Raw genomic sequence first — 13,514 nt, forward strand, 5'->3', positions numbered from 1 at the left:
GTTTCGTTATTGGACTTCTGTGCAAGCCGCAGTTTGGCCATAACGAACACCATGTTCGAACATAAGGATGCCCATTCTGTACACTTGGTATAAAGGCAGCCTAGGTCACAGGTCGATGATAGACTTTGTAGTTGTATCATCTGACCTGCGGCCGTATGTTTTGGACACCCGAGTGAAGAGTGGAGCGGAGCTGTCAACTGATCACCACCTGGTGGTGAGTTGGATCCGATGGCAGGGGAAGATGCCGCGTAGACCTGGCAGACCCAAACGCATAGTGAGGGTCTGCTGGGAACGCCTGGCAGAAGAACCTGTCAAGACGGTCTTCAACTCCCACCTCCGGCAGAGCTTTGACCGCGTTCCGAGAGCAGTGGGGGACATTGACTCCAAGTGGGCCTTGTTCCACTCTGCGATTGTTGAGGCGGCTGTTGCTACCTGTGGTCGCAAGGTGGCCGGTGCCAGTCGTGGTGGCAACCCCCGTACCCGCTGGCTGACACCAGAGGTTCGGGGAGCTGTCAGGCTGAAGAAGGAGGCCTACAGGTCGTGGCTGGTCTGTGGGTCTCCAGAGGCAGCAGACAGGTACCGGATAGCCAAGCGGGGTGCAGCAGTGGCAGTTGCCGAGGCAAAATCTCATGCGTGGGAGGAGTTTGGTGAGGCCATGGAGAAAGACTCGATCTGCTCCAAAGAGGTTCTGGCAAACTGTCCGGCACCTCAGGAGAGGGAGGCAGCAACTCACTCACACTGTTTACAGTGGGGATGGGGAGCTGCTGATGTCAACTGGGACTATAGTTGGACGGTGGAAGGAATACTTTGAGGAGCTCTTCAATCCCACCTACGTGCATTCCGAGGAGAAACCAGAGCTGGGAGACCTGGGGATGGACTGTCCAATCTCGGGGGCAGAAGTTGCTGAGGTTGTCAAACACCTTCACAGCAGTGGAGCACCGGGGGTGGATGAGATTCGTCCTGGGTATCTCAAGGCTATGGATGTTGTAGGGCTGTCGTGGTTGACACGTCTCTGCAACATTGCGTGGTGATCAGGGGCAGTTCCTGTGGAGTGGCAGACCGGGGTGGTGGTCCCCATCTTTAAGAAGGGTGACCTGAGGGTGTGTTCCAACTATAGGGGGATCACACTCCTCAGCTTCCCTGGAAAGTTCTACTCCAAGGTACTGGAGAGGAGGGTCCGATCGATAGTTGAATCTCAGATTGAGGAGGAGCAATGTGGTTTTCGTCCTGGCCGGGGAACTGTGGACCAACTCTATACCCTTGCAAGGGTGATGGAGGGGGCATGGGAGTTTGCCCAACCAATCCACATGTGTTTTGAGGATTTGGAGAAGGCTTATGACCGTGTCCCCAGGGGCACCCTGTGGGGAACGCTCCAGGAGTATGGGGTGGGTGGCTTTCTGTTAAGGGCCATTCAGTCTCTTTACCAGAGGAGCGTGAGTTTGGTCCGCATAGCCGGTAGTAAGTCGGACCTGTTCCCGGTGAGGGTTGGACTCCGCCAAGGCTGCCCTTTGTCACCGGTTCTGTTCATTACCTTTATGGACGGAATTTCTAGGCGCAGCCGTGGTGTGGAGTGTGTCGAGTTTGGTGGCAGGAGAATCTCGTCTCTGCTTTTTGCGGATGATGTGGTCCTCCTAGCTTCATCCAGCTCTGACCTTCAGCTCTTGCTGGGTAGGTTTGCGGCCGAGTGTGAAGTGGCTGGGGTGAGGATTAGCACCTCCAAATCTGAGACCATGGTTCTCGACCGCAAAAGGGTGGCTTGCCAACTCTGGGTCGGGGGAGAGGTCCTACCTCAAGTGGAGGAGTTTAAGTATCTTGTGGTCTTGTTCACGAGTGAGTGTAGGAGGGATCGGGAGATCGACAGGCAGATTGGTTCGGCGTCTGCAGTGATGCGGACGCTGAGCCGATCTGTTGTGGTGAAGAGGGAGCTGAGCCAGAAAGCCAGGCTCTCGATTTACCGGTCGATCTACGTCCCAATCCTCACCTATGGTCATGAGCTTTGGGTAATGACCGAAAGAACGAGATCGCGGATACAAGCGTCCGAAATGAGATTCCTCCGTAGGGTGGCCGGGCTCAGCCTTAGAGATAGGGTGAGGAGCTCGGACATTCAGGAGGGACTCGGAGTAGAACCGCTGCTCCTCCGTATCGAAAGGAGCCAGTTGAGGTGGTTTGGGCATCTGGTCAGGATGCCTCCTGGACGCCTCCCTGTGGAGAAAACTCATTTCAGCCGCTTTTATCCGTGATCTCGTTCTTTCAGTCACTATCCAAAGCTTCTAACCATAGGTGAGGGTAGGAACGTAGATTGACTGGTAAATATTCCGGATCAGCACTCTCTTCACCACGACGGACCGGTACAGCACCACTGTCGCAACACCAATCTGAATCACAATACTTTATTAATCCTGAAGGAAATTGTGTGCAGAAAAATAGTTGCTCCAGATAATGTAATAAAAAGATAAATGGTGAATGGTCTGAATTTTATAAAGCACCTTCTTGGGTTCTACAACCCCCCAAGGTGCTTTACAACACAACTAGTCATTCATCCATTCACATACACATGTACACGCTGATGAACTACATTGTAGCCACAGCTGCCCTGGAGTGCTTTGACGAAGGCGAGGCTGCAGAACACTGACACCACTGGCCCGTCCGACCGCCACCAGCAGGGAAGTAGGGTTACGGGGCGGGCCCATACCTCCTCTGTCACTGTCGCCCTATAAGTGCCTATCGATCTCTTGCTGCATGTTTCTCTCACTTGGGAAAAAGAACCTGAGATACTTAAACTCCTCCACGTGAGGCAGGACCTCGTCCCTGACCTGCAGGCTCCAGACACAGTGAAGCTGGAGGTCACGTTCTGATGAAGCCAACAGGACCACATCGTCATCAATGCAATGATGAATTAAGAGGGTTTAATTTGAAATCTTGAGTTAAAGGAGAATTTAATGAAGCAGAAGCTAATGAAATGACAGATGTCTGCTTATTTATTTAGTAGGTTATTCACATGGAGCTTTATAGGAGCTGGGGGCTAAAGCCATAATTTTTTAGATATTAACTTCCATTTAAACTCTTATAATCATACATCACACTAGGTGAACTATAAGGGACTAAAGGAACATCCTCATTTATCCTGATCACTAAAAACAACCCAACAAATCAGGTTTAACAACATCATGTTTTGAGTTAGCAAACATCAGGCAGCAGCAGGAGTCTAACATGTCCATTAACCAGTCAGTGTGTTCACAAACCACATCTACATGATGTAAATACATAGTCCTGTTTGTCGTCTTGCAGGGTAAAGGTATGCTTTTAGTGCTTCAGGATCGCATGTTGACCCTGGTTGACCCAGATGACCTCAGCTTGCTCCACTCTCAGCCAATCAGCAGCATCCGTGTGTGGGGCGTTGGCCGCGACCACGACAGGTAGGACGGCTTTACAGATTATTTTTTTATTTTTTGAAAGGAAAAGGTTTGAAAGATTCTGCAGAATGTTTACAAAAATACTCCCTACGTGTTTTAAAATGAATGAAAATAGCAGCTTTTAGGAGCTTTTTCATGCTTTTCTTATTTTTAATGCAGAAAATATCTGATTCTGACTATGAAGACTGTCAGCCTACCTTTCCTGAGTACAGAGCATAAGGCATTGTGAAGAAACTGATGTTTACTTATATTTAGCCATTTTAAAAGAAAGCCTAAACATTTAAAAAAGGTTGTTTTGCACAACAAACTCACCCTATGTGATTTTTTTTGCACAAATAATTGACTCGATTCTTGACAAGTAAATCATTTTCCTAAAGTTCAGCTTCAGTCTCAACATTTTTCACATTTCTGAAAACCCACATTAAACTCTATATTTCACCAGTAAAACAAGATTAGTAAAGACACACTTCTCTTCTGCTCTTGCTGCTATTTGTAGCTCTTTGCATTTTTACCAAATCCAGATGTTTTCATTGTTTTTTTTTTGTTTGTAAATTGAATAAAATCAAGACAAACTGGGAAGAATGAAGGGAAATGCTGCTAAATCTGCAAACACACAGCTGTAAAGTGAACTGCTACAAGCCGCTGAATAATGAGTTTTAACAAATCACCAGAGAATGGGGTTTTCTCATTATTATTCCATCTAAATTTGCTCGGAATGCATTTAAACTCCATAATTATTCTCACTTCTTTGGCTCTCCAGTTCTCTGATGATGACCTTTGGGCCCTTCTGTCATTGCTGGAGTCCCATCATGATCTTAACCTTCTACTATTGAGCTGAAAAGGTGCTGATGCTAGCATAGCTGCTAATAGGGAGGGGGTTAAGCTGGACTTGTAACCCCCCTCCCCCCAGGTTTACACTAACCCACAAAACAAGCACCTGGACTGGGGTGTGTTTGTATTCTCATTTTTCATTTGTTGCCACAGATGTTTGAGAAACGTCCCATAAATCGTATAAATCAAAGGAGCTGTGGAGGTTTTCAGTGATGTTTTTAATTCCTGCAGAAAAGAAAGAAAGTGAAAACGGTTGTTAAAAAAAATCCTTTACTGCACTCTCACCTCTATTTTTCTCTGTCTTTCTTTCCTCCCTTTCTCTTTTCTTCCTTCTTTCTTTCCTCTGTTGGACCTCCCTCCATGCACAGCATTAGCTCTGTGTGTGTGTGTGTGTGTGTGTGTGTGTGTGTGTGTGTGTGTGTGTGTGTGTGTGTGTGTGTGTGTGTGTGTGTGTGTGTGTGTGTGTGTGTGTGTGTGTGTGTGTAAAGGAGATAAAAGGAGAGGAGAAAGAGAGAAAGTCCCTTCACCATCTCTGTCAGTCTCAGAGGAGTGAGAAAGTTTCAGTGTCTCTCTCTCTCGGTGGTAATGGATAAAGCGTGTAGCAGGAGGAGGAGCGGGCGCTGGTGGAGGATAGCGTTCCCTCTTATCACTCCATCTTTTCCCTCTTTTATAACTTTACCGCTTCTCTCCACCAGCTGTTTTAGGACTCATGACAGTCTGCAAAATCACAGAAGAATGTCTTTAAAAGATGTTTTTATTTATTCAAATTCAAATTGAGATGGCTTTTTGCGAACATAAACTGTAATAATTGTGTTTGTTGTGCTTTTTTGAGGCAGTGCCTCTTGGCTAGAGGGGACTTAATGTCTCTATTAGAGCTGATTCAGCAAAAAACACAGATTTTATCTCTCATTTAATGCTTTATCAAGGTGACAGCTTGTTTACACACTAATATTTCATTGTCCGATTTAACGAGGTGTGTGTGTTTGTGTGTGTGTGTGTGTGTGTGTGTGTGTGTGTGTGTGTGTGTGTGTGTGTGTAAAGGAGATAAAAGGAGAGGAGAAAGAGAGAAAGTCCCTTCACCATCTCTGTCAGTCTCAGAGGAGTGAGAAAGTTTCAGTGTCTCTCTCTCTCGGTGGTAATGGATAAAGCGTGTAGCAGGAGGAGGAGCGGGCGCTGGTGGAGGATAGCGTTCCCTCTTATCACTCCATCTTTTCCCTCTTTTATAACTTTACCGCTTCTCTCCACCAGCTGTTTTAGGACTCATGACAGTCTGCAAAATCACAGAAGAATGTCTTTAAAAGATGTTTTTATTTATTCAAATTCAAATTGAGATGGCTTTTTGCGAACATAAACTGTAATAATTGTGTTTGTTGTGCTTTTTTGAGGCAGTGCCTCTTGGCTAGAGGGGACTTAATGTCTCTATTAGAGCTGATTCAGCAAAAAACACAGATTTTATCTCTCATTTAATGCTTTATCAAGGTGACTGCTTGTTTACACACTAATATTTCATTGTCCGATTTAACGAGGTGTGTGTGTTTGTGTGTGTGTGTGTGTGTGTGTGTGTGTGTGTGTTTGTGTGTGCGCGCGCGCCTTTGTATGCATCTTTAAAGAGTATCTTTATCTCTAAAGAGTTGAAGAAGGCGAGATCTCGGTACAATAAATATCTAAAGGAGCAGTTCTCTGACAATGACACCACCTCTGTCTGGAGAGGGCTCAGGCAAATCACAAACTACAAGCCTAGAGCCCAACATGCTGCTGACGACCTTCAACTGGCTGAACAACTTAACTCCTTTTATGCCAGGTTTGAAGTCCCACACCCCACCCTCACCCCCACTACTGCACAGGTTTCTTCAGCCACTCTGGTGTCACATGCCCCCCCCCCCCCCCCCCCACACACACCCCCACACACCCCCACCCCCCACCACCACCTTCACCACTGTGAACAGTACGGTCCCCACTGACCACCCCTCCCCCTCCACTGCCGTCTCAGTGACAGAAGAGGATGTGCTCAGGGTTTTCCGTAAGCAAAACCCACGGAAATCCCCGGGCCCGGACGGTGTCTCCCCCACTACCCTGAGACACTGCGCAGAGGTATTGTGTCCAATCTTCACGGACATCTTTAACATCTCCTTGGAGTCCTGCCATGTTCCAGCCTGCTTTAAGCTGTCCACCATTGTCCCTGTCCCTAAGAAACCCCGTATCACTGGAGTGAATGATTACAGGCCTGTGGCGCTGACGTCTGTAGTCATGAAGTCTTTTGAGCGCCTGGTCCTCCCTCTTCTCAAGTCCTTCACCTCCCCCCTCCTGGACCCTCTGCAGTTCGCATACAGAGCCAACAAGTCTGTAGATGACGCCATCAACCTGGCCCTCCACTTCATCCTGCAGCACCTGGACTCCCCGGGAACCTACACTAGGATCCTGTTTGTGGACTTCAGCTCTGCATTCAACACCATCCTCCCTGCTCTGCTCCAGGACAAGCTTTCCATGCTCAACGTACCCAGTTCCACCTGCAGGTGGATCACTGACTTCCTGACGAACCGTAGGCAGTGCGTGCGGCTGGGGAAGAATGTTTCCACCACTAAGACAATTAGCACAGGATCCCCACAGGGCTGTGTACTTTCTTCTCTGCTCTTCTCCCTATACACCTCGAGCCATGACTCCGTTAAACTGATCAAGTTTGCGGACGACACCACCCTCATCGGGCTCATCTCTGACGGTGATGAGTCCGCCTACAGGAGGGAGGTGGAACGGCTGGTGTACTGGTGCAGCAGCAACAACCTGGAGCTCAATGCTCAGAAGACAGTGGAGATGATTGTGGACTTCAGGAAAGTCACAGCCCCATCTCTCCCCCTCGTCCTGACGGACACCCCCGTCACCACTGTGGACTCCTTCCGCTTCCTCGGAACCACCATCACACATGGCCTTAGGTGGGAGCCATCCATCAGCTCCCTGATCAAAAAGGCCCAGCAGAGGATGAACTTTCTGCGGCAGTTGAAAAAGGCCAAGCTGCCGGCCCAGATGATGGTGCAGTTTTACACGGCCATCACTGAGTCCATCCTCACCTCCTCCATCGCTGTGTGGTACGCTGGAGCCACGGTGAGGGACAAACATAGACTGCAGCGCATTGTGCGCTCTGCTGAGAAGGTGATTGGCTGCAGCCTTCCATCTCTCCAGGACCTGTACGTCTCCAGAACTCGGGGGCGTGCAGGTCGGATAGCAGCTGACCCTTCTCACCCGGGACACAGACTTTTTGAGCCGCTTCCCTCAGGCAGGAGGTTACGGTCCATCCGGACCAGAACCTCCCGCTATAAGAACAGTTTCTTTCCATCTGCTGTTGGACTTGTGAACAGCTTATAAACATGCAACCATGCTGGTCTTCTGTACTCGACACATCGTCACGTTATCGGCCATGTTACCATTACTTGCCATTTTTTTAGCTGACAGTTTTAGTCTATTTTTATTCTTATTGCGTGTTCATGTTATGTGTAGCACATCAAAACCAAAGCAAGTTCCTAGTTTGTGAATTGTTTGTTCACTGACAATGGCAATAAACCTTTTTTTGATTCTGATTTACTGGAGAAGTTCATTATGCCTGCGTTTTAAAATCCTTTTTTCTGCCACCAGAGGGCGCTGTGATCAAATCCTGTTGATCCAAGAGATCTGATGATCTGAAATCTGTTCTGATTTGAAGCTGTTATAGTTTGTGTAAAGCAGCTTTATCTGCAGACAAGGTGACGTTTTGGTGTTATACTTTTGTATGGAATGATTTGTGAGTCTGATTAAAGAAGAATTAAGTGATTGTCATGAGCTGTCTTTGGAAGGTGGGTGTAGATTTAGATTTCACAGCCTTAGGGTCCAAATTAATGAAACAAGAACTTTTGTTAGTTAGCTGTGCTACAGTTGCCTTTCTGTCTCTCTTTTTCTGAAACTTGGTATAAAATACCTAATAAAACTGAATAAGCATATGCACATTCATTAAAATAGCAAAACAGGGCATTGACCTTGGAGGAGGGTGTGCTCTGACTGCAGAGTTTAATATGTGATTAGTAGCTGTAGAAATCGGCTTCTGCACGGATACTTAAGCACTAAGACACGCTTGTATTTTATTCCTTCTTTTGATTTTTGTTCATTTGTGTTTCCATCTTAGATTGAGACTGAATGTTCATCTTGTTGCGCCTGTGTTGTTGAGAACTTCCGCAATATCCAAATCGGTAGAAAATCCAGATTATGTGATCTTTTTTAGCTTTTAAAATGGTTTTACTTTGTTGCTGCTAGGGATAAAGGGATTTTTAAAAATGACAGAATTGTCAGATCTGCAGCAAAAAAATAAAACGCTACATCATAAAGAGGTCATCCTTCATATTAATGGACTCAGGAAAGTGGGACGACCTGTGGTGAAAAAAATCAGACAGCTCTCTTTTAAAATCTTGGTAAAATGTCAGAAATTGGTTTAAAAACCAACAAAATAAAGAAAGGAGCAAATAAATAAAATAAGTTTCTAAGAATTCAGAATTAATGAAGGATTCTTTCTTTATTGCCTCTGTTCCTGTCCTCGTTTCTCTGAGGATCACTCCTGTCTGCTGCTGAGCGTGCTCACTCCCTCTCTCCATCAGTCTGATTCAATATGAGTGAGTCCCCCTGTCTCTGAAACAGGGTGGGACCACAGAGGGGGAGGGGCTTGCCCCTGATGAAGTCATGAAGCTATATCTGTAGCACTCAGCAAGTCTGACAGCATGCTCGCCTGGTTGCACTTGCACATGTTTGCATATAGGTGTGTGTGAGTTGGAGCTGATGAAGTCATAGGTTTATATCGAGAGCACTCTGTGAGTGAGGTGTGTGTGTGTTACCCCTCTTCACTATCCCATCATTCCGCCTGTAATGCTCTTGTGCTATTTCCACTCTTTGTCTCCATCGCTCGCTCTGCCTCCCTCTTTTGCCATTGGCTGTGAAGCAATTACCTCTTCTATCTGCCTCTCTTTTGTTTGTCCCACTGTTGCACTTGATCAGGATAGAAGCTTTCCCCCTTTTTCTCAGCTTTAGAGACCAGTGAGGGAGAGAGGATAGAAGACAAACAGAGAGAGTGTACCGTGTAAAGACAGAGACAGAGAGAGAGAGAGAGAGAGAGAGAGAGAGAGAAAGCCGGACCACGCAGGAGACTCCTTGGATCGAGAAGGAAAGTGGACTGAGGAGGGAAGCAAGGGAGAAGGGAAGCTGTAGCAGAAGGAAAAGGGAGGAGGAGAAGCAGGGGGAGGGGAAGTGAAGGAGGAGAGAGGGGGAAAAGAAGCCTGAGGATTTATAAAAGGAGGGAAAAGAAAGGAGGAAAGAGAGGAGAAGCGGAGAGGAAGAGATTTACCCCGGGGAAAGACAGCAAAGAGGCTGAAGCGATGTCACTACAGTGGTGGAGCTAACGAGGAGGGGAAGTGGATGGTGTTGTCGGGTTGAGGATGTTTGCCTGTGTGAGTACTCCTCCTATGTAGTTCATTCATTCTCCTGAACTCCATCCATCCTACTTCACCTCACCCAAGCCTCTTCCTGTCATCCCTGATCTGTTTTCATACTCCACTCATCTCTCATCTGCCTCCATTCCTTTTTTATTTTAGTCCTCATTTACTTTTCACACTCCTGCTGCATGTTTGCGCTCTACTCAGCCTCTCTCCTCTTACTCTGGATTCATCCAGCAGGTGTAGCGATGCTGGATGTGGGCAGCAGGCTTGCAGCTGAAGCAAGACGCTCAGGCAGTCAGATGGGAAAAGGGAAACCAAGCAGAGCCAGATGAAGTGAGCAAAGGCAGGATCGAGGATTAAATGTGCCGGGTTCGCTGCAGGGATTTATTTATTTTTCTCAAAGTGTGAGTCATGGCTCTTTGAAGCTGTTTAATATTGGTTTGTGTTACTATTATTGGCCTGTGCTTTTTGTCTTTGCCACCTAAATTAGTTCTACCGAGGATTTACGGGTGATAGGTTGTACTCCTCCTCCTGCATGCATGGTGCTTCCCTCAGAGGAGGAGGAGACTTAAGTGGAAAATAAATAGCTGGGGTGCAATGATTTACAACACAGAGAGCTGCACCTGCTGGCCTTCCTGTCCTTGGCTTTTGACATCTGTTAGGATTGAGACAACGTTGGTGAAAATTCTTCGTACACGTGTGATCTCCTTGCTGTTTTAGTGTTCTTTGCTAATGGCTTGTGTGTATATATGTGTGTGTGTGTGTGTGTGTGTGTGTGTGTGTGTCTGTGTGTGTGTGTGTGTGTGTGTGTGTGTGTGTGTGTGTGTGTGTGTGTGTGTGTCCTCTTGAACACACACTATCACTTCTACAAACACGCATTAGCTGCATGTTTCATTCACATTCATTAGTGAGCAGCAGAGGGACTCTGCTCTATTCCCTCCAGCTCTCCCTCATCTCCCCCTGCTGCTGACCTTCTGTGGACCGCTGTGGCATATAGAACAGCAGAGGGAACCAGATGAGATGAGACATACATTCCTCTGGTAATATAAATTTTTTAATGCTCAACACACTCTTGCAGTCTGCTTCCATTTGTGTCAGTGGAGTGAGTCTGTATGAGCGCCTTCGTTCCCCGCTGCTGAAGCCCCGGCAGCTTATTTGCTGATGTCAAGGCCCTTTTGGCCTTAATTAACATGCAACACGTCCCCCTAATGGCCCCCAGGGACAGAGTCTACACCTAGACCTATCTGATGGTTGTCGGAGTGATTGATGGCCGTTCCTTCCCACTCCTGCACCAATTTAAGTCTCCCTTTTTTTTTACCCACGATCCATCACTCTTACTTTCTTGCACACAAGGATCTTATCACGGTTAGTGCACTCCCAGAAAACCTCATCAGAGTCACCACACGGAAGGTTGTGTCCCCTTCCTCTCATTCTCACTCATCAGATGCGCTGGATCACACAAACAGAATCTCAAACATTCCTGAAGACATCTTTTACCTTTTCGTCGTCTCCGTTCTCGGCAGCGTTCTGGCTCTCGGCCTTACATTAGCATTGTTAGGCACACCTGCTGTAATCCTTGTCTTCCTGACGGATTACTCCTCCTGGTCTCCCTATAGATCCCCCACCCTCGCCGCGTACGCCAATAAATCTCTTCTCGATAAAATCCTCTCTGGACCTAGAGATGGCGGATAAAAAAGCGAGATGACGCTGATGTTCGCTGATCACGCCAGGCTGAACTCAGCAGGACCCTCGCTTGTCCCCGCAGCACCCGTGTAAACAACAGGTGTCGCTACTTTTTAACACAAATTAATTAATACCTGTTTTTTATGCTGACATGTTTGCCGTAAACCATTACATTAGCTCCTGTTGTTTTTCACTAGTGTCTAATTAAAGATACACATCTTTTTGTTTTATAATTTTATTTGATACAAGTTGTACAATCAGCATATGTAAGTGCATAAAAGGTGTATTTTTCAAAAATCTCTAAAATATTTAAAGACCAAGTTCAAAGAGAAACCTTTTTTTTACATCTTTTTTATATATAATCGGTCACTCTGAGTTTAACATGCAGGCTAAATGTGAAAATAGTCTCCCACACCTATCTCCTGCATTAGCTGCTGACGGAAAATAGTCAGAAAAACGATCAGATTAGAAAATCCTGGCAGATCTACGTCACACTGTCACTTAACATTCATGGACTCACCCATATTGGCTCATGACAGGGAAGTTTGTTGTTGGTTTGGCGTCCAGCAAACAGCCGAAAACGTCCCAGCTAGACTAGCAAAAGCTAACCATCAGCACCACACAGCAGAACCCCTCCAGGCTTGTGGAGATAAAACATCAACATTGCAAAGCCAACCGAGTCAGTGGTAGAGTCCTGTTGCCGTTGGCCAATCAGAGGGGAGATATCTGAATGTAGACGATTGCCAGTGTTTGAAAAAACAAGTGAACTTGGTCTTTAACAAAATTAAATAAAACTTCCATCCAGTGAATTTGAATCTGTGGTTTAAATGTATTTATTACAAACTAACCTGCTGAACCCTTCCTCACCTTAACTGTGTTCTCTTTTGCGGTTAGGAAGTGACAACATACAGTATAAAACCTTCAGCCCCAAATTCACCAACAGTTTGCAAATGAGGAGTTTTATGTCCCACTCTAATTCACAAATCCCTGACTCAGACGGGTTACAACGTGGAATAAAATCACTTAAAAAATAAAAATGACAAATGAACGCTGAAAGCACAAAAGGTTACTTCCTAGTTTGGAAATGTCCTCCTGATTGTGATTTCTGATACAGTCAGATGTTCTCATAGTTTTAAGGGGTTGTTTCGATCTTCATCCCATCCTGGATAGAAAAAAAAAACACTTTTATTTTTTATATTCCTGTTAGTTTGTTTTTCAATCCGATACTGAGGAGGTGCAAATGATGAGTAAAGACATGGAGCAGAAACCAGTGCAGATCATTCTTGGTAAATTAGAATTATTATTTCATATTTTGTGTTACCTTTGCTTACCATAATTGAGAAATGTTTTGTCAATGAATAATCCATTAGAAGATGAATCATTGTCCAATTTTTTCTTGATACTCTTGAATAGATTTTGGTTTTGGGTGACAGGGCAGCTGGGCAGTGTGGCGTCATTCCAGCAGCATCATGGCGCTCAAACACCAAAACATCTGGATTTGTGTTGTTTGCCTACTTCTCATCTGCTCATGATGGTGTGGGTCAGTCGTTTGTGAAGGGTTAGGGTCCATTACGGTGGAACGTGAGTCTTCCAGAACGAGACAGAAATAATGTGCGTAGTCTTTTTATAAATCCGTGAGATCGTGACTGAGGGGCGGTGCACGAGGAGGACTCGGGGCGACGCATTTGATTATTTTTGCATCCCCTCCTGGTTTGAACTGTCAAAATCAAGCTTGTTTACACAAAATGTGTGTTAGAATGAAACAGAAGGTGGCCTCAGCAAAAAGTGCTCATGGTAGATCTCTGGGCTAATGATAACACATATTTATCATTCACTCCTTTAAATAAATGAATTAAAACATACAACTTCAATCTGAAGAATGTTTACAGGCTCGGCATGATTTATTTCTATTACTTTCTCAACTGTGCAGCTCAGTTAAAGTAAATACTGACTGTAGGTATTTAGATGTTCAGTCATTTAGAAGTATCAGTTAGATTAACTGAAAACTATTTTTTAATGATTATTTCTGATAATAATCAGTCATTCTGAGTTTAACATGCAGGCTGAACGTGAAAATAGTCTCTTACACCCATCTCCTGCTTTAGCTTCTGATAGAAAATAGACGGTGAAACTCTAGGATTAG

At 45.8% G+C, this 13,514-nt stretch overlaps 1 protein-coding gene across 7 annotated transcripts in view; it reads left to right on the forward strand.

The window, feature by feature from the left end:
* LOC107376127 (amyloid beta precursor protein binding family B member 2) overlaps positions 1-13,514 on the forward strand; it is a 46,412-nt gene that overhangs the window by 8,380 nt on the left and 24,518 nt on the right. For 4 of the 7 annotated variants that reach the window (XM_015945094.3, XM_054739033.2, XM_054739032.2 and 1 more), the window contains exon 8: positions 3,289-3,416. In XM_015945094.3, coding sequence (XP_015800580.3) covers positions 3,289-3,416 — 128 coding nt within the window. Of the gene's footprint in view, positions 1-3,288; positions 3,417-9,076; positions 9,701-9,922; positions 10,093-13,514 lie in introns of those variants that run through there. The other 3 variants (XM_054739035.2, XM_054739036.2, XM_015945138.3) reach the window with 3 other exon arrangements.

This window comes from Nothobranchius furzeri, chromosome 1 (assembly GCF_043380555.1).
Source record: "Nothobranchius furzeri strain GRZ-AD chromosome 1, NfurGRZ-RIMD1, whole genome shotgun sequence".
Classification (NCBI taxonomy): Eukaryota; Metazoa; Chordata; class Actinopteri; order Cyprinodontiformes; family Nothobranchiidae; genus Nothobranchius; species Nothobranchius furzeri.